Here is a 25,549-nt window from a genome sequence, read left to right as displayed (position 1 = left end):
GAGAGACACTTAGTTTTCATCTTTGATTACGAGGCAGCGCCACACTCGCGGGCAGATATTAACCCTGCTACCTCTTCTCTTGGGGTCATCTGCTTCGTAATCTTCAGTTTAACTAGGACTGAGGTTTGACTCTTAATGGTCCTTATCAGGCTGATGGAGAGTAAATCGTCTGGAAATCGCCAGCAGATATGTCAAGGAATAATAGGGGTAGACACTAGGGTTGTGTACTGAACTCTGTTCTTTTAAGGGTACCAACTTTTCAAAAGATGACAGAGATAATGTTGCAGTGTTTGTCATGTGAAATGCAAAGCTGGCCGAACAAATCTAACCTGATGAGGCACCTGGTCAAACACATAATACATCTCAAAGGTGAACAGTGTACAGTATTTAATAGTCTGAAAGCGTAAGTCCCCTCTAAGATCTGCAGCTAACACCTTTCATCACAGGGCACTGGTCGTGTCTAGTCTTTTAGTTATTTTTCCCTCTCCCAACTTTGATGGATTTTTTTCCAGACTTAAACCACACGATTGACATCTCATTGATTTTTCTCCAGTGAGGATGATAATGCCGCGTTCCATTAGACCTTGGAACTCGGCACTTGGAATAACGTTACACACCAGTTATCCGAGTTGATAACTACAGCTTTCACTGCTGTTGATAAATAGCAATTGTAGTTGAAATTGGGGGTTGTGGGGTTCTTCCGACTTTCCAAGTTGAAATTCCATCTTAAGGGGGCGTTCCAGTGGCAGTGCATGGGGGAAGATATTGATCATAAATGTCAAAAAAACAATCATTCTTGATAGATCAATGGCTTATCCAACATTGACTTCAGGGGATTAATTAGCGAGTTGGAAAAGTTATGGCTTTACTGTTGGTTAGCATTTAACTAACATGAGTGGAGCCATTGGCTGCATCAAAATTATTTTACAACTTCTTCTTCCCTTGGTCAATTGGCAGATCGCAAACAACTTTACACCTACTGTACCTGCCTTTTCAATCCACATTCTATTGTGCAAGGTGAAATTTGATTTTCTAGTATTACAGAGAGAGAAAAAGACAGAAAATAACTATCATTGGGTATCAATGCTGTATTCCAGCTACTGGTACTGGGTTTGAATTGAAATATAAACTGAACTCAACCCTAATAGACAGGGAAATGGGCAGGTTATTTTTAATTGAGTTTCCGACATGAAGGAACAGACCAACTGAAACCTGTAGATGTCAGTTCTCTATTTCAGGAGAGCTGCCTTGTGTTCGATGTTCTGGATAAAAAAAGAGACAGACTTCTTCTGTATTCCCTTTTATCTTTTTCCTGTGAAATATGTGACTGACTGAAAAAACATACTTTTACATACTTACACTCCAGGGGGATGAAGAATGGGCATGCATGGCAAATAGTGTTTTTTTCACTTTGAGCCTGATTTATGATCTGACATATCAGAGTGCTAGAGAAGTGTCATTAGATGTTTTTCTTGCCTAAATCAGGGAGGGAGGGATTGAAGACCCAGAAGAACATGCCTGATCAGCAGAGAGCAGAAGCTGTGGATGTGATCAATACTAAAGCAAAGCCATATTTTACAGCTACCCCCACTGAATCCAATCGTTAAAGGGATAGTTCACAGATAAATGAAAATTCACTCACCATCTAGTCACCACTGTGTCGATGGATGGTGTGTTTGAGTCCACAAAACTTTCAGGGGTAAACTTTGTTGCAGCCGAAGCCGATACAATTGAAGTAACCACCGACTTAAACTTCAGACGTAATGGAACAACAGAAGAAATATAAAATGCTGCCATTCTGCTCTTGTGGTGTCATCCAAGTGTCTGCAAGCCCAGACATTCATATTCAATTCAACACTGTGTTTTAAGCCCCACCCCTCCATCTGCATAGTGGTAAGTAGATGATGACTGAATTTTAATTTTTTGGTGAATTATCCATTTAATGAAGCTTCAAATTTCAGAAGTGCAATGTGAGATAAATAATGTAACACGATCTATTTCCCCCTTTCTGATTAATTATTTTTCTCTCCCAGTCTCTCTGTGTCTTCAGTGTCACATTCTATATACTATAAAGTACCAGCTAATTCATTAGAGCACATATGAGTTTGTATAAATCTCTACAATGTGCTTCATGATCAAAACACTTCATATAACTCAATATAGAATATAAATGTAGCATGTAATATTTATTGGTGTTGTAAATCCTCTCCTATTGGGTATAACAATTGAGTCTAATCTTTTGTTTTATGTTTTATTAGATAATAAACTGGTGGGAAACCGTAGTGCCAGACAGGAAATGAAGTGTGTGTATATATATGTGTGTGTACAATATATATAATCTATTAATTTTCTCCTTGATTCATCTTCATCTGGAGGAACCTGAGAAAACCCCCTCGTCTTTTGTCTAGATTTCCTCAAGTAACACAAAGTGTAATGCAAATTTTTATCGTCTTCTGCCGCTATTGTGACAGGTCATAGCAATACATATTGATTGTGGATCAAATAATGATGACTAATCTCCAGTTTCATGGTCCTGTTAGCATTTTATTTAAACTTAACTTAAAGTCCAGCCACAAAAGGCAGCTGTTACTGGCAGCCGGTGCACTTACAGCACCAAGACAGACAAAGTTAGTGACTAACTGGCGAACATGGGTCATTTAGCAGTGAGAGAACCAGATATTTCCCTCAGAGGATGATGGCGGAACAGAACCTTAAACAAGGGTGATCACTGGACATTAATGCATCAGATGGACAGAAACACAATAATAGTCGCTCCCAGGCGATTTTGAAAAAATAAATGAATACGGCTCTTTGTGCCTCTCATCATGTCAGATGCTCACACCAGTAATCCTTTGCACTTTACATAAGTTCAAGCATAGAAGCTTTGTTATGCTTTAAAAGATGAACTTTGCAATCCATTACAACGAAACTAACCAACCATCCATCCATTATCTACAGCGCTTATCTTTGAGGGTCACGGGTAAGAGGCGGGGTACATCCCGGACAGGTTGCAGGGCTAAAAGCGACAAATAACCATCAACAATTCACATTCACACCTACGGGCAATTTAGAGTCTCTGGTAAACCTAATCTGCATGTCCTGCTCGACGTTACACTGTCAGCTCTCAGCAAAAAGGTTCTCGGTTTAGAGTACCAGTTTGGATTGGGGCTATCTATATGGAATTGCATGTTTTCCCTGGGCTGGCATTGTTTTAACCGTGTGCTCCGGCACTCTTGATATGTTCACTGGAGCCTCTAAATTCCAGTTTAAATTAGGAGACCATAGGTTGTTTGTCTCTATATGCTGGCCATGTTATTCGCCATGGCAGCCTGTCTAATGTGTACCTCCGCCTCCTGCTCAGTGTTGGCTGGACCTCCCATTGACTCTTAAAGGATAAGCATTATAGATAATGGATGGATAGATGTCTTTGGACTGTGGGAGGAAGCAGGGAAAAGCTCATGCAGACACATGGAGAACATACAACACTCCCTATGAGAACCTTCTTGGTGTGGGGCAAAGTTCCAACCACTGACCATCATGCCACCCTCAAACTAACTTAGAAATTAAAGTAGTCTAATCTTACCATCTGTATTTGTCACTTCTATCCCAGACATGCTGGAAACAGCAAGAAATATCAGTTTCCTGAAAGCCAATTATTTGCACAACCTATGAACAGACTTGTTTTTACGTTGACCACGAGAAGATGTGTCTCTGGTGAAGCCCTGACTTGGTAAACCAACAGTGACGTCGGTTAAGGGGAATCAGAACCCAAGTGCACTGCTTTAGTTATTTGGCTGCTTGTTTCTTTCCCCACATACTCCATTGAGTTATCAACACAGCAGGCTGTGGGACCATTAGTGCTTTCATGATTTGTCATGCACCTTGGGAGACTGCAGGGCTCAGATTCATGTGCTCATTCCTGTCTGTGTGTGTGTGTGTGTGTGTGTGTGTGTAATAAAGTCCCTGGAGTGAGCATCTTCGAATTGAGAAATATCAAGAATGAAATTTGTGTCATTGCTGAGCTTGTCCCCAGGACAGAGAGCCCTTTAACAAGTGCTCTATACTCAGCATGTGTTCTGTTAAGTACGTAAACATGGGTTTTGAATGCAATAAAGATTGACTTTATTTGACTTTGAAGATAATCAACCATGTCATCACAGAATAGGAATATTTATATTTTGGGTGCAAATGCCTGACTCTTATGCGTACTTCTCTGCATCCTTGAAAGGTTAGAAAGATTATACATGTTCCGCAGCTTTAGAACATTTTGTATTTTGTCATTTTCCAAGGTTACAGTTTGAAGATTTACAATCTGAAGACCTTGAATCTGTCCATCCTTGTTTTTAAAGAGGGTCTTCAGTTTGTCCAAATCTACTAAGAGGTCTGAAACCTTCGTTTCAGAGTTATTGAGGACACAGAGGTTCTGCTTTAGAAATGTCTAAATAGCTTTAACTTGAATGATGCCTCATTGCCATTTTGAAGTTTACAGAGATTTTCTCAGATTCTGTTTATTAGATTTTATTGTTTGCTTGTTTTTTCCTAAAATTCAATTTACCATTGCTAAAACTTCGACTGTATACATGCTAATATATCTGGGTGTAGTGTCTAGACTCTACAAATCTATCTTTCTTTCTTACTTCGATTTTTTTTCAACAACTGCTCAGAGCATCGACAACAGACTTGGTGGATTTATTTTCAAGGTTCCCAGGAAGTGCAGTGTTGACTGTTAAGTGTTTTGGAGGAGTAGCTCTTGAGGGCCTGAGCCCCTCCATTTATTTTAAACTGCACTTAGTGGGTAAAACAATGACCGTGACACAGAGTTTTGGTTACTTATGCAATGCCGAGTGACACCACAGAATATTTTTTTGTTTTTTAACTGTCAAACTTTCAGTACAGATTATTTTAGCCCCAGGAATTTAAGGATGTGTACGTGTCTCTTAGAAATTTGATCCATTTGAAAACTCAGCTCCAGCCTCTTATGGTGACAAACATTTGACCAACTGAAGCTTTTATAAGTATGTTCCTCTCAGAAACTCCAGTAAAGCAGACAGCTCCATACTGAGGCATTTCACATCACATTAACATTCAGTACATTGAATCTTGTGCAGTGGCAGCTTCTCCATTATGACCGGGGAAGATTTTATAAAAGACTAAATGATTGATAACAATTGGTTTTGTTAGCCTCGGATGTGCATATTGTTATTTTACTACATGCAACCTTTTGTTTTAGTGTTCTGTCTTTGAGACAGACGGGATTTTACTCTCTATTTCTACTTCACAATCATTATATTTACAAAGGGACATAAGCTCCACTCTCTTAACAAGACATCTGGGGGAATGAGCGTCTCTTTGTGAACGTGAAAAAAATAACTTCATATATGCTGCACAGAAGGAATTTTATCAGTTACATATTACCATTTCATTGTCATAGTTATGTTTTTTTAAGACAAATTATGGGCTATATGTGCATACTGGGACATAAAAATAGACATATTGCATGAAAGCACATGCTCAGCCACACACACACACTCAGGCAGGCATGCACACACTCCACTAATGAGGATGGAAATCTCGCTGTCTGTATTCCTGCCACCAGCTGTCATGAAAAGTAAAAAGTTTGAAGTTTTGTCTTTTATGCTGTTCTGATGCTGGACAGTAGCAGGCAGCCAAGCAATCAAACAGACAGTCACTTCTCAGCATCATCGCAGTCCCTTGTTCTTCTCTTCACTCCACCATTATTATCCCTCTCCACCCTTTCTAATGCTCAATTCAAGTGTCTTTAACTGAACCTTTAACTCCAGATGACTGCCAGAGATGGAGTTTTCTCTTCCGAGGATATGATTCAAATACATATTGTATGCTGCGGTGCAATGTATTGCGATGCAGGCAGTGAACTGTCATCAGCTTGTGCTCAGTGTGAGAATGTTACAGTGAACATGCAATCAGCATGTGGGTGTGTCGTGACTCGTGGTGGAGACTGCATTATTATGTAAAACTAATATAACGCAATAGGAGCTGGTACCAACACCATGCTACATTAAATTTGGTTCAATGCAGCCTGTTCAAATAGAGACATGTGCTCATATCATCATTTCAAAAATGTAATTTGGGTTGTCTCTTGGTTCTAGCTCCTGTCTCTTAAGTCCCCCCTCCTGATAAAGCATAGTCTCCTCTGATTGGCCAGCTGACCCACACTGTTGTGATTGGTCAACTGCTTCCAGTGCATGTAGGAAATTTCGGTCTCTGCTATTGCTTAACCTGGCTTTGTTGAGGGGCATGCCAGATTTGCCACTATAGGCGCACATTATACAAATGTGGCCCATCACATCACATGACATCATGATTCCTTGGAAGTATCTGGCGGACTGAGGAGCTCCCTTCTGATTTTGAGCTTTTTAACTTTGCAGACCTTTTCCATATACAAAAAACTAAATGAGACACTTCAGGAAAGAAACAATCTTATAAGTCACCCAAACTTTCTGACTGTTCCTTGATCCTCAGTTGGACACAGATCTATGTAGAGCTAGTCTGTAAAGATGAAATAGTTCCAATGTATGCTGTTCACAATGAGGTTGACAATCCAGTGATGGAGGGATTAAAGAAAACGTTGAATTTTTGAAATTTATTTTTATTTATGAAAAGTTATTTTCCAACATTTTAGTCAGTGATATCACAACAAACTGATATACTTTCTATTATTGTTATTTTGGAGAACCTTGTTGCAAGTTCTTAATCTGTATGATCTGATGAAGCAGCCCTCGCAGAGTTTCCACCTGCCTCAGCAGCATGATGAAGACATTTTCTTGCCTCAGGGCCTGTAGGCCTCCTGTGAAACTCAGAACAGAGAGACACACATGAGCTATGTCTCTGTGAGATCCCTCTCTTCCTTCTCTCAGCTGCTTCCAGGAGCAGGTCAGTGGACGACAGAAAAGCAGCCCTGTGTGTTCACACAGTGGCGTCTCTGTTGCAGTTTGGACTCTGACCCACATCAGCTGCTGCCTGCTCCGCTAATTGTGCGACTCCGTGACACTTTGCCGGACCTCTTCCTGAAAGTGGACAAAGTCAGACACCTGTTTCCTTTGTGTCTTAATATAGTGCTCCTCTGACCTCAGTGTTTGTGTTTTCATCTGCAGTGGAGCGATGCATGAGTGTGATGCAGTCCGGGACACAGATGGTGAAGCTGAAGGCAGGATCGAAAGGGCTGGTGAGACTCTTCTACCTGGATGAGCATCGGTCCTGCATCCGCTGGAAGCCCTCACGCAAGAGTGAGAAGGCCAAGAGTGAGTAAATTCACACACGCACACACATGCAAACACTACACACACCCCTTAACAGAAGAGTGACTCCTATTTCTAGTTAGTGATGAGCATATAAATACAATTTATTCATTGTCTTACAATTTAAACTGAGGTTTTGTCTTATAACTGCAAAAATACAGTGCAGTACAATACTTTATTCTATTTTTAAAATTTTAAGATGTGACTTGTGGCAGTGGTTGATATTTATTTATTAATGACGAGACCTCTATAACCTGCAGTCAAACTGGGACATGAACACATACACTACACGATTATTAACATTTAAACATTTTGCTTTTTTATGCCTCTGTGCTGATGTTTTCAGGTTGTCTGTCTGTCTGTCCCATTCTTGTGAACATGATGTCTAAAGAACGCCTTCAGGGATTTTCATGAAATCTTGTTATAGATGCTAAGTTGGACTCAGAAATGAACAGATAGGATATTTGTGGTGAAAGGCCAATGTTGCTGCGACCGCTATTTTCAGCTGGACTGATAAACATTTGGGGCTCCACTAAGTATTGATGCATGTGGGACTGACTCAAAGTAAATGACAGTGTCTTTGTAATTGAGGAACATGTAACCCAGTGCAACAGCCTCTCACTGATAGCTAATAACAATGGTGGTCTACCTCACAGAGGTGGAGGCTATACTTGTACTTGTTTGTATCATTGATGTCTTTATAGGATTTCTTACCCATAAGAACCATTTCACTGCTGTGTTCTCTTCTTTTCAATCTGTCTTCCTCTCTTCATCAGTCACCATTGATTCGCTGTACAAAGTGACAGAGGGTGGTCAATCAGACATCTTCCATCGGCATGCGGACAGCAGCTTTGACCCAGCCTGCTGCTTCACAGTGTACCATGGCAACCACATGGAGTCCCTTGACTTGGTGACGTCCAATGCAGAAGAAGCCAGAACCTGGATAACGGGCCTCGGCTACCTGATGGCTGGGATCAGTGATGAGGACTCACTGGCCAAACGGCAGCGGACACACAACCAATATCCTTTTGGCAACATCACTGTTGTCTAGGAAGGAAAACAAGTTTGTGTTTATGTAATTTTTACTCATAGATGCTCATAGATTAACTGATAGTCACCACATATCCTAATGATACATACCCAGTTTTCCTTAGCGTGTGAGTCTGTGACGTGGATGAAGCAGACATTTGAGGAGGCGGACAAAAACGGAGACGGTCTCCTAAACATCGAGGAGATTTACCAACTTCTGCACAAGCTGAATGTCAATCTTCCTCGCAGGAAGGTCAAGCAAATGTTTCAGGTAATAAATAAATAAATGCTTTTACATTCATTTTGGAGGCCTCAATACATGAATATCAGGAAGGTAGAAACATTTAAATATCAAACCACCTAAATAGAAAAAGGGGTTTGCCTCCATTTGAACACAGAAAATTCCTCACGTATAAATATTTGAAGTCACATTACTATTGCATTTTTTACTTTTATGTGCATTTGCGTAATCAGATAAACGTGGGAGAAATATTTTATATGTTCAGAAGCGAGAGAAACACTTTTAGAGGAAAAGTATGAAGTAGATTAAGGACAGGGCTGCTTCAATTTTTTAAAACTGAAGTCACATTGAGTAATGTCAGAAAACCACACTTTGGCTTTTCTAAATTGAGTTATAGTGTTCAGGGACACTGAAGTGCAGTGTCAGGGACAAAAATATATTTTATAATGCACATTGTTATAGAGTTTGAACAACTGATTTATTTGGGAGGTTACTTATTCTAACAGAGATAGTTTTTTATTTTTGTTTTAATTGATGTGTTAAATTGGACTTGGGTAAGTTGGCCAAGTTTGCAGATGTTGAGAGAACGTCCACTAGCAGATGTGTGTGATTTTAACAAACTGACAGAAAAATGTAGACTTGGTATGAATAGATTCGGGCAAAAACAGTTGACAAAACACACATCAGCACCATTAGAGCAGCCAGGCAACAGACAAAACCAAAGGGATTGAGATTAAGGCAACAAAAACATGGCTGAGAAAACAATTAAAAAGTGTGGTATATACACTGGGGACTATGAGCAATGGCGAGCAGGTGATGAGTTTGGGTGAAGTAGGGTCAACTTGTGGACAGGTGAGGAACAGCATGCATGAAATGACGGGAGAGGTTATTGGTGTTTTATAAACGACATTTTATAGGCGATGATCTGTATATTTGTCCTTTGACAGGTTCACTGGGTTATGATGACATTAGAATATAATGATAATGAGGATTATGAATAATGATAATGAACATACTTAAAGTGAATCAATTTCTTTAAAGCTCTTAAATCTAAAGTGCAGTATTTTTCTCCAACATTAAACATGCTTGACTAAATAAGCATCTAACAAAGTTAATTTTGGAAACAAAAGCACCTTTAGTTATTATTTATGAAGAATTTAACACTTAAATATTCAGCTGCTTCATCAGACCTGGACTACAGAGCTGGCAACGTAAGAAAAACACAAACATCATCACATTTTGATTCAAATATTCCAAAATTCAGATTACTATGCGAAGTTGCATTTTTCAATTCCCAATTTAAACCAGGGATCATTTCATCCTCTGAGTTAAGAGGAGATGCAACATTTAATTAATTTATCCCTTTCCATTCAAGCACTGGTAAGGAGCAGCGAATGCCACCTGAGCCGCTTGTGCCATTGTTTAAAACACCAAGAATTCGTTTGTTTTCTGTCCATGCATTTCTGATGTAGTCCATCACAGTAATTTATCCAGCTGGTTGTGTGTAGATTCTGTCTGTGATCGAGTCCCCAATGCCCACGGCGAGCTCATTACGTGAGTGTGATGGAGACATTAGCTGGTATTATTAGATTTGGTGTGGAGTCGAATGGGCCCCTGTGAGATACGGGTAATGTGAGCGGCTGAATCCCGGCGAGCAGGCAGAGTGAAGTGTTGGGGTAGAACGAGCCGTGAGACACATGGAGCGACACACAAGGTTAGGAAAAGGAAAAATAGGTTATGGAGAGGTAATGTGTTTGTGTCACAAAAGCTGGAGCGCCATGCATGCTTGCTGGTGTGATGACATGAAGGAGATAGAGAGAGAAAGAAAAAGATGAGAGAGTTTGCAGCTGCGTGTGCAAACAGCAGCTCCCCTGACAAGTCATGAGTATATATTTTCTAATTTTAAACCATGTGCAGTGATCAATAGAGTCGCTCATGGCTATAGTAAATAATGATTTTTCACCTTATGATATACCCTTATAATCAGACTGAGTTATCATTATGCTTCATTTCAGTCATGTTAGCTGATTTCTGTTAAGGAGAGATTTCTAACCTAGCCAGTATGATTTACATTACGTGACGTGTCCATCCCAACATCATTTGTGGACAAGAAAGCTCCGGCAGTAGTTGCAAGAAGCAATTAGCTAAATATTTTTTCACATTGATTGTTGGATTGTTTTTTGAGTAAGTTGACTTAAAACTACTTGTTCAGCCGTGTTGAACCCATAGACTGTTTGAAAAGATGGACGACATGAGTGATCCCCAAAGGTGAATCCAAACTGTCTCGATAATTCCCTTGTGGCTGGTCATAAACCCTGCCTCATCCATGTTAGTGAAAAGTACACATCAAATGATTAAGATGTTTTTATCTTGTCTGATGTTCTGCTTCTTTTCTGACTACCTCATGATTGTTTGAGCATGTGTATCTGCGGCACCTTGATGCTGCGACTTTATCCCACAATCACTACAGAACAGACTCTGGCTCCAAATTACGTCATTGGTGCAAGATGGCAGCATTTGGATTTGAGATATTTTGGTTTCATTTTGGGAGGAAGAGGTGGTGCATCATCATTTGCTATATTTCTGTAAGCTATTTTGCATTAATGTTGCTGGGTCAGGAACATGGATGACATGAATCTTAAGTCATTGGTTCTAAAAGGAAGGAGACATATAATACACAATGGTTGTTGATTCAGATGAGGACTGTGTGAATAAAAAAAAAACATAATAAGCACCCTGCTGGCAATGGGTTTTGCTGAATTTCCCCTAGTCTGTTTTTGTAGTTTTGGACTAATAAGACGTAACACTTCCTCACCCTCACAGGAGGCAGACACAGATGACCAGCAGGGCACGCTGACGTACGAGGAGTTCTCTGTCTTCTACAAGATGATGTCTCTGAGACGGGACCTGTTCCTGCTGATGATGGCGTACAGCGACAGGAAGGACCACCTGACAGCGGAGGAGCTGGCAAACTTCCTGCGCAACGAGCAGAAGGTGAAAGGTCACACCGGTCACGCATGGTCTCGTGTTAGAGGCGATGAAATGTTAAAGCTGACACGTATATTTATGACAAAGTTCCTTCTCCTGAATCAGCCATTAATATCCAGCCACAGTGAGGAAATATTTCTATTCACCACCTCCTTAGTTTTATGTAACTCAGGACTGTCTGTCTCAGCTGTCTGCCCAAAGGAGTCTGCTAAAAAAGTTTTTTTTCCCTCTGCATTTCTCACCACCTTACCATCAGTATTATAAGTAAATGCAATATGTTGAAGTTTGAGAATTTAATCTGGCATTCACATATTCATCTGGTGTTCAAAATGACAGGACAAATAATTGAAAAGCTGCTCATGCATCTTTTCAATTTGTATGAGACTTATGTATTTGCGCATGGTCTCAAATCAATAAATTAAATTGAATATGAAATAATCCTAGGGATGTTTTCACTCATTTAAGTTATACAAATTGTTGTTTTCTGTACCATAGAATGGGTCCTTAATATTTAAATACTCAATATTTACACAGGAAGCGGGTAATCTCTATATGGAGGCCTCCATGTTTTCATCCAAACTTGAAAAAAAAAACACCTTTTGAGTTTTTATGACAGCTGAAGGCTACCACAGGTTCTCTGTCGTGTTTGGAAAGGGAGGGCGAGGTGAGGGGTATTCAGCTGCAAAATGCAACTTCACCACTAGAGGTCACTGAATTCTACACACTGAACCTTTAACTCGACTTGACTTGACGCTGGCGACCTGTCCAGGGTAAACCACGCCTCTCACCCAATGTTAGCAGGGATTGGCTCCCGGGTCCCCCTGCTCCCCTCAAACGATAAGCAGTACAGATGGATAATGGAAAAAACTACACCAGACTAAACTGTTGATCTTGTTTTTCTCTGCAGATAGCCAGTGTGACTCCAGAGTATGTTGCTGAAATCGTGGACAAGTTTGAGATGTCTGACGAGAATAAACAAAGAGGTGTTATGGGGATTGAAGGTAAATGTCTCTGGTTTCACCATCTTCTTTTTCACAGCTTTAGTTTCACTCCCCTGATTCTTTCCCGTGTATTTTTCACCTTGGGTGCCAGCCAATAAGAGCAGAGTGGAAACCATTATGTGGCTTATGAACAGCTAATTAAGCTTGTTTTTTAATACATTAATTAATTAGGTTTTTAATATTGTTCAGAACCATTCCCAGCCCGAATGACAATACAACGTTCATGTATTCATAGAAGACTAATTCAGAATGGTTTCTATTACCAGATTCATATGATTTTACACAATCAGATTTTCACACCAAAGAAGAAATATCTATTTACATCCATGCAACTAAACTAATCTTTGGCTTCAAGAAAGGTGAGGTGCAAATGTTTGATAATGATCCAGATATGTCCTTGGTTTATATTTTAATAAACAGTACATGTATCTTTTCATTAATTAAATTACATTTAAATCCAGATTAATACCAATTTCATCACCAACTGTTTTCACCTAAACTGAAAATATTATCAACCCAGTTTTTTTATAATTTAGCTGAAATCCTGACAATGTGTGGCTCAAAAGTAAAATAATAAACATTGATTTTGTAGTATTATGTCTCTGGAAAGAGTTCATCTCTGAGTGTCATTTTCATTAATGCCACATGTAACTGAGGAGTGAGCTGCAGGGAGACGGAGGCCATGAGGATTGACGAGGGTATCTGGAGTGAGAAAATTGGGAAGCCAGAATGAGGGCGGAGGAAAAGAGAAAATGAGAGTGTGACAAAAATGAGAGGAGTAGTGAGGACAGGCAGAGGAGATGGAGGGAGGAGGAGGAGGAGCGCGACTAATCTTGTCGTTGGAGGCATGAAGGCTAACACCATATGTGTCTGGCTGATCACACCAGTATGTCTGATGCCTCCCTGCAGGCCTGAAATGTATGTGTTTAAACATGTGCACGGATGTGACAGAAATGTACAAACAGATTTATACTGCCACAACGTTGCACAGTCTGATGAGATACAATTTTTGATCTCTTCATGTTTGTGTGACTGTATATCCTGTTTTCAGTAGAGTTCATATAAGTATATTCTTGTCACACAGTATATTGTTAAATTCTGGATTTTACCATAATGGCATCATGACAAACTTTATCCCATATTTGCATCAATTTCTCCTTCACAGTAAGATTCTCCACATCTGCCTCTTTCCTCTCATCTGCTTTCTTGCTTATTTCCGATTTCTCCTGCTCTTGGTATTCCCGTCTCATTCTCATTCCTCCCCCCTGGATGAAAGGATGCCTTCTTCTTTGCCACTCCTCTTCATGCACAGAAATGTGCTTGTAATGCGCTTGTCTGTGATCCTGTTATTTCCTGGAGCTCAACCTGCTGATGAAGAGATATTGTAGGTGTCACTGTTAGAAGTTGCGCGATAACATCTGGTAGCTGGTTGTTTGAAATAGAAGAAAGAAATGTGCCACTTATTTTTAAACAACAGGAAACATCGGTTGCTTTACATCTGTTGCAGGATCAGTTCAGGATCAGCAAAATTTTTAAGCACTTGGTTATGTTCCATCATCACCTCTGCTGAGGATACCAGGATCTGTATACGTTAATTTAGAGTAAAAAGGATTAGACTCTACAATAAACAGCTCTGTGGGACCAAAGAACAGATGCTAACATCAGCATGCAAATGTGCTCACAATGACTTAATTATAGACTATATAAGGATAGATGACACATCTACTCTTTCCCCTGTATTTTACAAAAACTAACCCAAAATAACCCAGCAATGGGGGCTGCCATCTTGCCTTGGTGACATCATTTGAAGTCAAAGTCGTGATGATAGAGTGGAGCTGCTATATGGTCATCCTACTAACATTCTTGACCAATCATGATGTTTCACCTTGTTTTTGTCGCATCTAATAGCTAGGCTATTTACCAAACTTACCAGAAAATGTAACACTTAAACATAATTAATGCCAGAAACCATCAAAAATGTATCTGTAAGATAATTTGACTTCTTAATTTGGTCCATGTCCCATCCATCAACATGGAGGAGGCGGGCTAATGACCTTAATGGGGACAATCAAGATAGTTTGGCTTCACTTTTTGGAAGCTGTCATGTTGTTCATCTTTATATACAGCCCGTGTGATCACTATGCTAGTTGAGCATGTTGGCATGCTAGTATTTGCTAACCAATAACACAAATTACAGTTGAGGAGGATTGCTGTAAGTGCCAATATATCAAATAGATCTTGAGATATGTCAAATGATGGATTCACCGTCAGGGAACAGTTATGTCTGTACAAACATTAATGTCAATAGTTATTGAGATTTTATTGACTGATGGTGCCATTCATGGAGCCATTGCAAGATATTGGAAACAGTTAAATTCTGTAATACATTTTGAAATCACTTGTTTCTTTGTCTTATCTTCAGGTTTCACGAGTTTCATGCGCAGTCCAACGTGTGACATTTTCAACCCTTTGCACCACGAGGTGAATCAAGACATGGAGCAGCCGCTCTGTAACTACTTCATCGCCTCCTCTCATAACACCTACCTGACCGGTGACCAGCTTCTCTCTCACTCTAAGACGGACATGTACGCCTGGGTGCTGCAGTCCGGCTGCCGTTGCGTAGAGGGTGAGCACGCGTTTACATTTGAATGCAGCTTAACACTAATGTGATTGTGTTGGTACATTGTTACTCAGCACAGTCGTAAAAGGATAGGATGCGAAAAACTGAAATTAATGTTAGCTGAATACCATTTATTTATCCTTGAATTGTCATGTCATCATAGAACACAGACATTTTAATGGCCTATTGTGATTGATGGAGAAGGTCATAAATGTGGCATAAATGTTTTCCATATTCATGCATCATTTCTTCTGTTTCTCTTCCTGTAGTGGACTGTTGGGATGGTCCTGATGGAGAGCCAGTGGTCCAACACGGCTACACTCTGACCTCCAAGATACCGTTCAAATCTGTCATAGAGACCATCAATAAATATGCCTTCATAAATAACCAGTGAGTCAAAGATCCCTATGGGACAGTGTGTGTGTGTACAATTGCACATGATTGTTGCTGACAGTTATGGAAACAAGACACTTCTGTGTTCCCGTAGGTATTGTTGTGGTAGAAAAATAGTCTTGAATACCAAACAGAAATTCCATTTTACTTATTTCTTCCTCTTCAGTTTATTCTCACATATAAAAAGCTGACTGAAACATCAGGTGTGGTTCAGTAAAGTAAATCATTTTCGTTTTGCTTCGGGACAAACGGTACAGCATTTTTTCATGTGCACACACAATTACACAGAAATTGCCATATTGGGTCTATATTGTCCTCTACTGTTTAATTGTGTTGCTGCATGAGCGATGAGAAAAGCCACAGTAGCCCCAACCCTCCAAGTCTCAAAGTAGAATTTTTCTTGCTGTTATCAGTGCATTTTATAATAAGGTAAATCAAGAAAGTTGCAAGCAGTAAAAAAAGAAAAGCCAGGGTTGTGTTTTCCAGAGAACGCTGTGATTCCTGGCAGTAATTAGCACCTATTAGTGAACCATCTGCTTCACTGTGTTTCCTCTGGCTCCCGGAGGAGTCACTGTTTGTCTCTGCTGGGTCCAACAATACCCAAACAAAGTGGTGAATGATGTGGCTTCCTGCTGCTGTGCTGGCTCACTTACCCTTTATTGCAACTACTTATGACGGCAGTCGCTCTGTTCTAAAAGCATCACTTTATTGAAAGGTACAAACAGTATCGGGGTAAATTATGTAATCAGAAAAGGAGTGGGGCTATATTGAGCGGGCCCTCGTTGGAATTGTCGCCAACTCCACATTAAGATTTTACATCCATTCCCTAATTTAATTTTAAACTGTCAATTTAATTTGTGGTTGTTTATTACTCTTTTCAATTTGATTGTTTCTTTGTGAGAAAGATTACAGATAAACTAGTGTAAGGATGACCAAAAAAACTTGGATGAAAGGATGCGACATGGGACAGGAAACAACCCATTATATTTTTCTGCTGACGAGACAGATTTGGCAAAAGTACACATTGTAATGACTGCCATCTTCCTTCACCAATCAATCACCTGACAAAATAGATTAACAGTCAATTAATCTAGGAACATAAAGACAACCCAGTTTGAGACACATATAAACTACCGCATTCACTTCTAAAAAATCCTTTTTACTTTAATGGCTGTCTGCTATGTCTTTTGACTTAATTTCCTCTTACATTTTTTTTTCCTCTTACATTTTTATTTTATTTTTGACTTTATGTGTGCCTCAGATTAGAGCTGAAACAATTAATTATTAAAGAACCTTCACGGGCGAAAATGCCAAATACTCCCTGGTTTCTTGAGATAATTTTAGCCAATGATTTTTTTATTGCTTCTCAAGGTAACTTTGCTATAGGTCCCTGTATTACTCTGTTAATTTACTCCCTCACATTAACACTTGCTAATTAAGAAACACCTGCATATTAAACTGATATCTTATTAATCAGTCGTCTGTAATAAAGGTGACTGCTGTTTCTTCTCTCTGCTGTTCTCACCATTTACATGCACATTGTACATTCACACAGATATTTTATCATCAGTGCCTCCTATTAATATGATTAATGGTCCCTGGGCTGTTTTGAAATAGAGAAAGTCTCGACTCTCCCTCCAACACATGCACACACACACACACATTATACAGCTCACTGAACCAGCCCACCGTGTGTCGAAATGAAATGACTCTGGGTGTTGCTCTGCGTCGTCTCCTTTTGGACCCGGTAAAAGCGAGTGTGTGGGGATGTGAGTGTATATTTTTGGGATCAGAGGTTGAGGTGAGAGCAGGGCTGCGTCCCCTGAGGGAGAGCTGTCAGTCTGACAAACCTGACATTTGAGCTGCTACGCTGTGTGGCCACAAGTCATTTCACCTTTTCTAAATGAAAAGACAGACAAAGGCACAAGCTTCACCCACACACACACCGTGCCACAGAGGTGAAGAGGTGTTCAGGTAGCTGTATTTTTATCATTTACCTCTCTATTCCGTTGGTTAGAGGTGAGAAAAGAAAGTGAAATGTGATCCAGTCTCATAGCTCACTTAAGTCTACTGGCTCATGACCATCGAAATGAAACGGTCAAAGCTTAAGATGGATAAAGATCTATAAAAATGGGCGATGTGTCTCCACTTCCTACCGCTGTCCAGAAATGAAGCCAAAATAACAGATACGAACATTGCCATCTTGGACATGTGGAGCCAGAGTCTGCGATTGGGGGGGTGGAGCACTTGAACATACATCAGTGTGAGATGGAAAATGACTGAAAGCACCTGAAAAATTAATTAAACATCTACTTTGACTTGTTTTCTCTGCTAACATGGATTAGGGGGAGGGGTTATAATCTATACTTCAGCCAGCCACCAGGGGGCGATCAGTGCTCTTTGGCTTCACTTTTTGGGGAGCTGTCATGTCGTCCATTTTTTTATAGACGCTCATGACACATTTTTTTTAAGTTTAATTGAATTTCAGTCAGGAACACTATGTCATGATTTACCCATTTGTTGCAAATGGGGATACAGCTATGATTGGCTCTGAATGCTCCATTCTTTGGCTGTTCCCTGGATTAGCCGAGCAGCATGCTAAGATAAAACAGGTAACATGTGCAGAACCTCCTGTTGGGTTTAGCAGGCAATGTACATTATTTTAAGATGAATATCGTTTACCACGACCGTTTGGACTCAGTGCTAAAAGGTGGAGGCTGGGGTGGTGGAGGCAAGTTGCTGGCAGCAGGCATGGGTGGCAGTGTAGCTGAGCAGGGATCAGTGAGGATGAGGTCGTATTTAAAGGGGTGCTTTGGTAAGAGAATGGACTGTGATTGGTGGGTGGCTGACGAGCACCCATAACCTATCGGTAGCTGACAGCTGAGCACATGACTCTGTGTCCTGCATGAACTAACGCGATGCTTCATGAGTATTAATCCATGTGTTTCTCTTTCCTCAGGTACCCGGTGATTCTGTCCATAGAGAACCACTGTAGCATCCATCAGCAGAAGAAAATTGCTCAGTACCTACGAGAAATCTTTGGAGACAAACTTGACGTGGGACACGCGCTGAGCAGAGACTCCAAAACATTACCCAGTCCTCTCAGCCTGCAGGGCAAGATACTCATCAAAGTAAGAACAAATCAGTAGAGAGAAGGATGGATGGGGGTTGACAGTAAATGTGTTATACACAAGCAAATGGCAAATATAAATAGTTTATCAAATTGCTATATCGCTGCATCACACCTCTAGATTTTCTGTATATTTCAGCATGGAAAAGTGAGAACCATATTTCAATATATTTTATTCATATAAGTAAACTTAGGATGGGGGGTTAGAAAATACATAGAGAGGCAGATAATTAGTGCCCATTAACAGATGGAGGAGATACGGAGGATAAAACTAGGTCGTTGTATTACTCATAGAGAAGGGCACGAAAGTTGTGTATGATGACAGAGCGGCAGCTTCCCTTGTAACTCATGCATAAAAAACCCCCAAAACAAACAGACACAACTGTCATTGTGACACAGAGGACTTATTTTTATATGCTATTAATTAAAATATTCTGCAGTTAAGTATAATTAACTGATGAATGTTGAAAGTCAATAAAAATATACAATGAATACTATACCCTCTAATTCCCTCATTCAACCAAAACAAAAGAAATTACTATAGCACAAGCAACAGGCAAAACGATTAATAAATCATACAGTATGAAATTTAATGCATCACATATATTCAGTCCTCACAGTCCCCCTGGCACACTTAAAGGTTATGTATACTAGATTTTAAACATTTATGTAACACCCAACCACTATTTTTTATGTAAAGACATAGTGGAGTTATGGTGTCCTATGCATGAGAATGAAGTCACACCCACAATGTGTGTGTCGTGAGTGGAGCATCTCAGTTCTATGTTTTTGGTCCAGGTGACTTCCTTCCTGTAAAACCATTAAAACATCTCCATGTTTATAAAGTGACATCGCTACAGCTCTGATCTGCTGTAATATAACATGACAACAGGGAGGACACGGTACATTTTTAAAGCCTTTCTGCACTGTTATGCATTTCAGAGTGTAACAGTGTAATCTGTCACCTTCCCACCTTGGTGCTGTTAAAGCAGAAATGCTGTAGCTACCTTATTTTGACACAGTCTAAAGCACAGCATGGTTAGAGATGGCAGCTTGGGCCACATGTTTCACGTGTGAGGGCGTCCGAATGATGGACATATAAAGATGCATGACCGTTTTTCTTACTGTCAAGAACTAAAGCTGAAATAATCCTGGATACAAATGCTGCCATTTTTCACATTTGGAGCTGGAGTCTGTGCAGCTCCTGTAGCATCTATCACCACGTTTCACTCATTTTTTAGCTTTAAATAACTAAACCAAACTTACTGGAACATACATCAGTGCGACAATAACAGAAATCATCTTTGAGAAACGTTGACTTTTTAGTTTGGCCCATGTCCTATCTACTAACGTGGAGGAGGCCTGATCTATGACCTATACTGCAGCTAGCCAACATCACTTTCAGGGAGCAGTCATATCGTCCATCTTTATGTTCATTCTATGCTCAGATGCAGTTTGTTTAAATCTGCCCCCTACTCAAATGATTAATTTAACCAGAACCAAACCCAAATATCATTCACCTTTGCATTCCCATGAGGCAGGACAGGTGCCCAGTTAGATCTGGGAAACAGTTGATACAGATGACCTCAAAAAGAAGGAAAACCCAACATGTGTCCCTTTTATTTTATTCTATTTTATTTAACATCAGCTCTCACCTTGACAGCCTCAGACCCCGATGATCCTCATCCGTCAGCTCAAGAGGAGCTATTAACAAAAATAAACCGTAAGAGACAGGAGAGAGCAGGCGGATGAGCAAAAGCTCTCAGCATTTATTGTCTTTTATTAGAAGCAAAAATGTTTTATCTTTTTATGTGAAGAAAGCTTTCCCACAGAAAAGGAGCTCTGGCTTTGTCCATCCCCGGCCAGATGTTTGAAAAGTGATAGAGCATCATTGATTTTCTATAAAGCCCTTTACGCCTCTCTAACAGTTTTCCTCCATCCTATTCCTCCCCCTCGCTGCCCTTGTTTGAGAGCCCTTCACCTCTGCCGAGTGAGAGAACAGAGAGTCACAAGTCAGCGGAGAAAGGTTTTTAACAGACACAGCGACAGGGACGTGGGGGACCCACTGCTCGTGGCGGTGGTTGAAGCGAGGGTGGTGATGTCAGCTAGTAAAAGACTCAACTGTGTGCAGGAAGCTCTGAGCCTGTTACTGATTTTTTTTTGAAGAAGAAGCTGAGAAAATCTTTACGCCTACTCACACCTTCAGAATGGCTCACTAATGGGCTTCCACTCGGCTGATAAAGCTGCCCGGGGAGCTTCTCGGAGAATCTGCCGCTGATTGTGCATTCTGTGTGTGTGTTTGTGTTTCCATGCGTTTGTGTCTTGTGTCTTCCTGTGTATTTAAATGTGTCAGTAATGGTTTTCAGTCATGCCTGTAAATACTGGTAAAGGAGGCCCATGAAAGAAGACTTAACTTTAAAGTGTGTTTGTGGTTTTTATTTTGCTTGATCAGGCCTGTGATTGTCTGAGTGAAACTTATTTAATTCTAACTTTAAGGTTCTTGGACTGTGTCAGAGGTGCGACCTGTGTGGGCATCCTTGTGTACAAGAGATGAAACAGGGGTTGTCTTGCGTGTTTGTTGCTTTGTTGATCTCTCTGTCGTCTCTCCTTCCAGGGAAAACGTCTGCCTTCCTATCTGTCTGCCGACGCAGAGGAAGGGGAAGTATCGGATGATGACAGCGCTGATGAAATTGAGGATGACTTCAAGCTCAAGAATGTAAGAGAGGATTGTAGACACAAATATCATGACTGCTTTAATAACCACCGTGGAGGTTACTGACAAATATATTTACATTGTTAAGGTCTTTCTTCCTCGATTTCAACAAGTTTTTTGTTGCTCTCGGTCAAATATTGAATATAAAGATATAAAAAAGACCTTTCTGTCTTCTGAAACCTCTGTTTGTCTCTGTCAGGGCAACTTTCTTTTGTGTGTCCATAGCCGTTTTCAGACAAGATCGCTTGAAAATGTCTGAAACATTTCAACAGGAGGCAGCACATGACGTATAAAATCATCGTCACCGGCGTCAGCTCTTATCACCAAGAGCCCTCAAATCTTGTTGTCTTTCTAATTCGACATCTTTGTCTGCATCTTCTATATTTACGCGCCCCTTTTTCATCCTGAGATGTTCTTAAACTTCGTTTCTAAAACTCGCCCACTCGTTCAAAGTGAATTTTACAGCATCCTACTGTATTCCCACATAGGCTTACTTGGACATTTTCTGGACGGTTTACTTGGGGTTCCAGAAAATGTCAGATGCAACTCGTAATTCTCTCACATTCATGGAAAATGTCAGTTTTTTTTGGTGCTACTTAATCTGTTCATCGAGACGAATAAAGCAGCAGCAACATCCTATCAAAAAAAAAGGCAAAAAAAAAAAAAGAATAACACTCGTTCCTCCACATACATGCGCCACAAACAGAGGGTGGATAATGGGATCTTAATGATATTGTTGTACTCGACATAATGGCTTTAGTAATTGGGTGGTAATGTTGGTGCTTGTTTTATTGGTCATCAATGTCTTTAATGTTTTGGAATAATCAATGCTTAATGATGCAGAACCAAAAATGACATCAGTGCAAGCCTTGAAGAATTTGAAGTTGCTGGGTTTTTTAAAGAAATAAGCATCAGAGCGATATGCAAAAATGTCAGACCATATCAACGCCACATGCTGCAGATCAACTTTCCAAGTTCTGTTTTTATAGTTATTTTTACTCCTTTGCATTTTTGTGTAGTGTACAGTAGTGCCAGATCAGCCTCATCACATTTAAAGCAGGAAAACACTCAGTTCTCTTCCAAACTGTTCAGCTGTGCCAAAAATGGAATCGTTCTTCTACATTTAGCTGGAAGCATGAGAGTGCAGATGCCACGTTGGATGATCATCGCCATTTTAAAGGGGTGGTGGCAGGTTTTCACTAATGAGAGGTTTTGTATTGAGCTCATTAAAGCAGCATGTTTTCACAGCAGTCACCACTTATTTGGCTGTGGAAAAAAGTGTATAATGTTCTCTCTTCCTGTATCCGATGTCATACATTTCTGTTGTTTTTCCCCTATTAGCAAAAGTTTTCTTCTTTAACATGATTTAGTTTTTTTATTTTATTGCAACATACATCATGAGCTGATTATTGCTCACTGACACAAGGGGGAGCTGATTATCAGACCTGTTGTACACATCCACGCCACCTTTAGTACAGGGTAGTAATTGCTGTAGCAGTTTTGAGATAGAAGCAGGTGCAACTTTACACCTGATTTTAATGGTACAAATGATGAAGATTAGTATGTGACCAACATCCGCTGGTGGTCACGAACATCCAATACCATCTACATTAATTGGTGCGGTAGAGCATACAAGGGAAACTCTCCATCTTGTTTTATGTTATGAAATGGGACAGTCTTTAGTTTAAAAAGGCATAGAGGTAATGATGTCTGATCTACTGAGCGGCCACATGGCTTTCATAGCACTGCCATACAAGCCAGTAGTCGGATTTACCTTAAGCCTCAACGTACCCTCAAGTTCGTATCGTTGATAACAAGGTTGAAACACTTCATAATGTGAAGTTGCACGACTGAGGTTATGTCCTATCATCTGCTAACAGCTGCTAACATCCAATGGTAGTTGGTAACTTAAATTGTGCAGAAAACCATCAAATTTGAAAACCATCAAACCAACGAGGGATATTCGCTGACGTAACACTTGCATCAGCATTTAGTTTTGTTGCCTGCAGATGGCGCACATCAAAAGATGGTGCTGGTTGGTCTGAGAGTACAGGTCGGACTGAAGTGTTTGTTGAGTTTGTCCTAAAACCACATTACTCTTTATTATTTCCTTGTCTTTCACACAGGGAAACGGTCACCACCAGGTGGAGTCTCACATCAGGAAGAAACTGGACTCTCTATTGAAGGAGTCTCGCATCGGAGACAAGGAAGACACCGACAGCTTCAGCATCCGAGCCCTTCTGCGAGCCACGCACCAGGGCCTCCAGAAAAACCTGCGGCAGGTACAGCCCTGAGGCAATGTGTAGTGCTGCATATGGAGCATAGTAATACTCTTGAACAGACGGAGAGAAGAAAGAGAAGAGAGGGAGCATGAAACTAGGCCACAGTATTAGTCACGGAGGGAAAAGCAGAAAATAGTAGAGTAGAATAGTTACTGCAGCACTCAAAGGTCACACCCAGTGAACAGATGCACAGAAACTCACAAACAAGCAGCAGTTCCTCAGGCCACTCTGAATGGGCCGTGAATTTTCCACCCTACATGGTTGGTGTTTCATCCAAACCATGTCAAAACAGACTGAAAGTGATGAGAAACAAAATGTCTGCAGTGTTACTTAATATTTAATTTCCCTGCTTGCCTCTTGTGCTATTTTTAGCAGCTTCAGTTTCCTGACAGCCATTTTAATGTCTTGTGCATCTGGGTTTTCCCTATTCTATTTATTCTGCTCCTGCTTTGTTGGTGATACACTTCACTTCATCCTGTCACTAAAGGTTTTCTGTCTCCGTCCTCACTGTAATTTGTCTTTTTTCTGTTTTTCTCTTTTTCTCCCATATTTTCTCACCCACTCTCCTCTTCAGCTGTGCTCTGCTTTATTGGATGATGCCTGTTGCTGCCCCTCAAGCTATTGAGCTTAAGGGTTTAAGTGACTCACTTAGTTCCAATGTGGCTGTTATTAGATTCACACCAAATAATCCACACACATGAATGTAAACAAGCACACACATGCACGCGCTCAACTCTCCTTGTGTCTTCTCCTCTTTCTCCAGAGCTCCAGAGGGGTTCTGAAGAAATCCCAAAGCAGATCTTTCATCACGACTCTCAAACAGAAGGTAAGAAGCATCAAAACAAAGATAGCTCTTTTTTTTGCCTGATTCTTGATCTATTTGTGTGGATTCTAGAATCTCAAAATCAGGTTGGTTCACTTTCAGTTTGGGTGGCATTGAAACTTTGAAGAGTATCCAACGTCTTTATTTTATTTACCTGACATCCTGTTAGGACTCTAAACTGGCCTCAAACAACCAATGGTGTCTGTCAGACTTTGGTAAACCTTCACTAAATTGGTGAAATCCCTGATTCTCTCTGCAGAAGAGTCAGTCAGCATTCAATCACCAACCGTTGCCATCTTATTAACATTGTCAATGAGACTAACAGACGCTGAAAATGTTTGGCAGAGCCAAAGTTGCTGGAAACCCAATAAATTAGAATGGCACTCAATAGAGAGCGTCCGCCAAAGCCTAAGAGTCCCATTAAATTCAATCAAGCCGCACCAAATTGCACACTCATACATAACAGCAATGTGCCATTATGATCCAAAAAATGCCATATCTTGCAAAGTTAAAGAAAGTGATAAGAAATGTCTGGATCCGCCCCTTTGTCTGAATCCATGCTAAACATTAACAAATCAAATTGCCAACTTTTGCCTAATCCTTTAACAGTCAAACAGACAGACGGTAATTAAAACGTTGTCTGTTATTTGTGGTTTCGCTTGAGTGTGTGTCCTGTGTCTGACCAGGACTGAGCTTAGTGACCACTCACAACCAAGTTTCAGCCTTTATTCTCACATTTAGCTAAAATGGGCTTGAACAAATCTAACCTGACCATTAGGCAGTTGTGCACATTTTGCCAAATCTGCATGGATTGGGGAGTAATTTGTTCCAGACCAGTTTTCCCTTCAATCTGATAATGTAACTGGCAGAGGGTTTATTGTTGGTTATTGTTAGACTGTCTGCCCACTAACAGGGATGATGTAGTTTTGGCAGGAGTAGAAGACGAGCCATAAGAGGGTGAGGGTTGTAGGAGAGGAGTTACCATGCAATATGAGGATGACATCAACAGAGGTTTTTAGCTTAATGACAGTTACTACAGCTTCATCCTCTCA

At 40.4% G+C, this 25,549-nt stretch overlaps 1 protein-coding gene across 5 annotated transcripts in view; it reads left to right on the top strand.

Annotated features, from left to right (window-relative positions):
- The window catches only part of plch1 (phospholipase C, eta 1), a 59,259-nt gene that overhangs the window by 19,803 nt on the left and 13,907 nt on the right, over positions 1-25,549 (top strand). For all 5 annotated transcript variants that reach the window (XM_020088542.2, XM_020088543.2, XM_069534427.1 and 2 more), the window contains 11 exons: positions 7,134-7,280; positions 8,054-8,297; positions 8,448-8,577; positions 11,371-11,541; positions 12,443-12,536; positions 14,959-15,162; positions 15,426-15,546; positions 18,509-18,680; positions 21,294-21,395; positions 23,519-23,674; positions 24,438-24,500. In XM_020088542.2, coding sequence (XP_019944101.2) covers positions 7,134-7,280; positions 8,054-8,297; positions 8,448-8,577; positions 11,371-11,541; positions 12,443-12,536; positions 14,959-15,162; positions 15,426-15,546; positions 18,509-18,680; positions 21,294-21,395; positions 23,519-23,674; positions 24,438-24,500 — 1,604 coding nt within the window. The remainder of the gene's footprint in view (positions 1-7,133; positions 7,281-8,053; positions 8,298-8,447; positions 8,578-11,370; positions 11,542-12,442; positions 12,537-14,958; positions 15,163-15,425; positions 15,547-18,508; positions 18,681-21,293; positions 21,396-23,518; positions 23,675-24,437; positions 24,501-25,549) is intronic.

The sequence above is a fragment of the Paralichthys olivaceus genome, chromosome 11 (assembly GCF_024713975.1).
Source record: "Paralichthys olivaceus isolate ysfri-2021 chromosome 11, ASM2471397v2, whole genome shotgun sequence".
NCBI classification, from domain to species: Eukaryota; Metazoa; Chordata; class Actinopteri; order Pleuronectiformes; family Paralichthyidae; genus Paralichthys; species Paralichthys olivaceus.
Note: the sequence above shows the minus strand (reverse complement) of the source record. Positions and strands in the feature narration are given on the sequence as shown.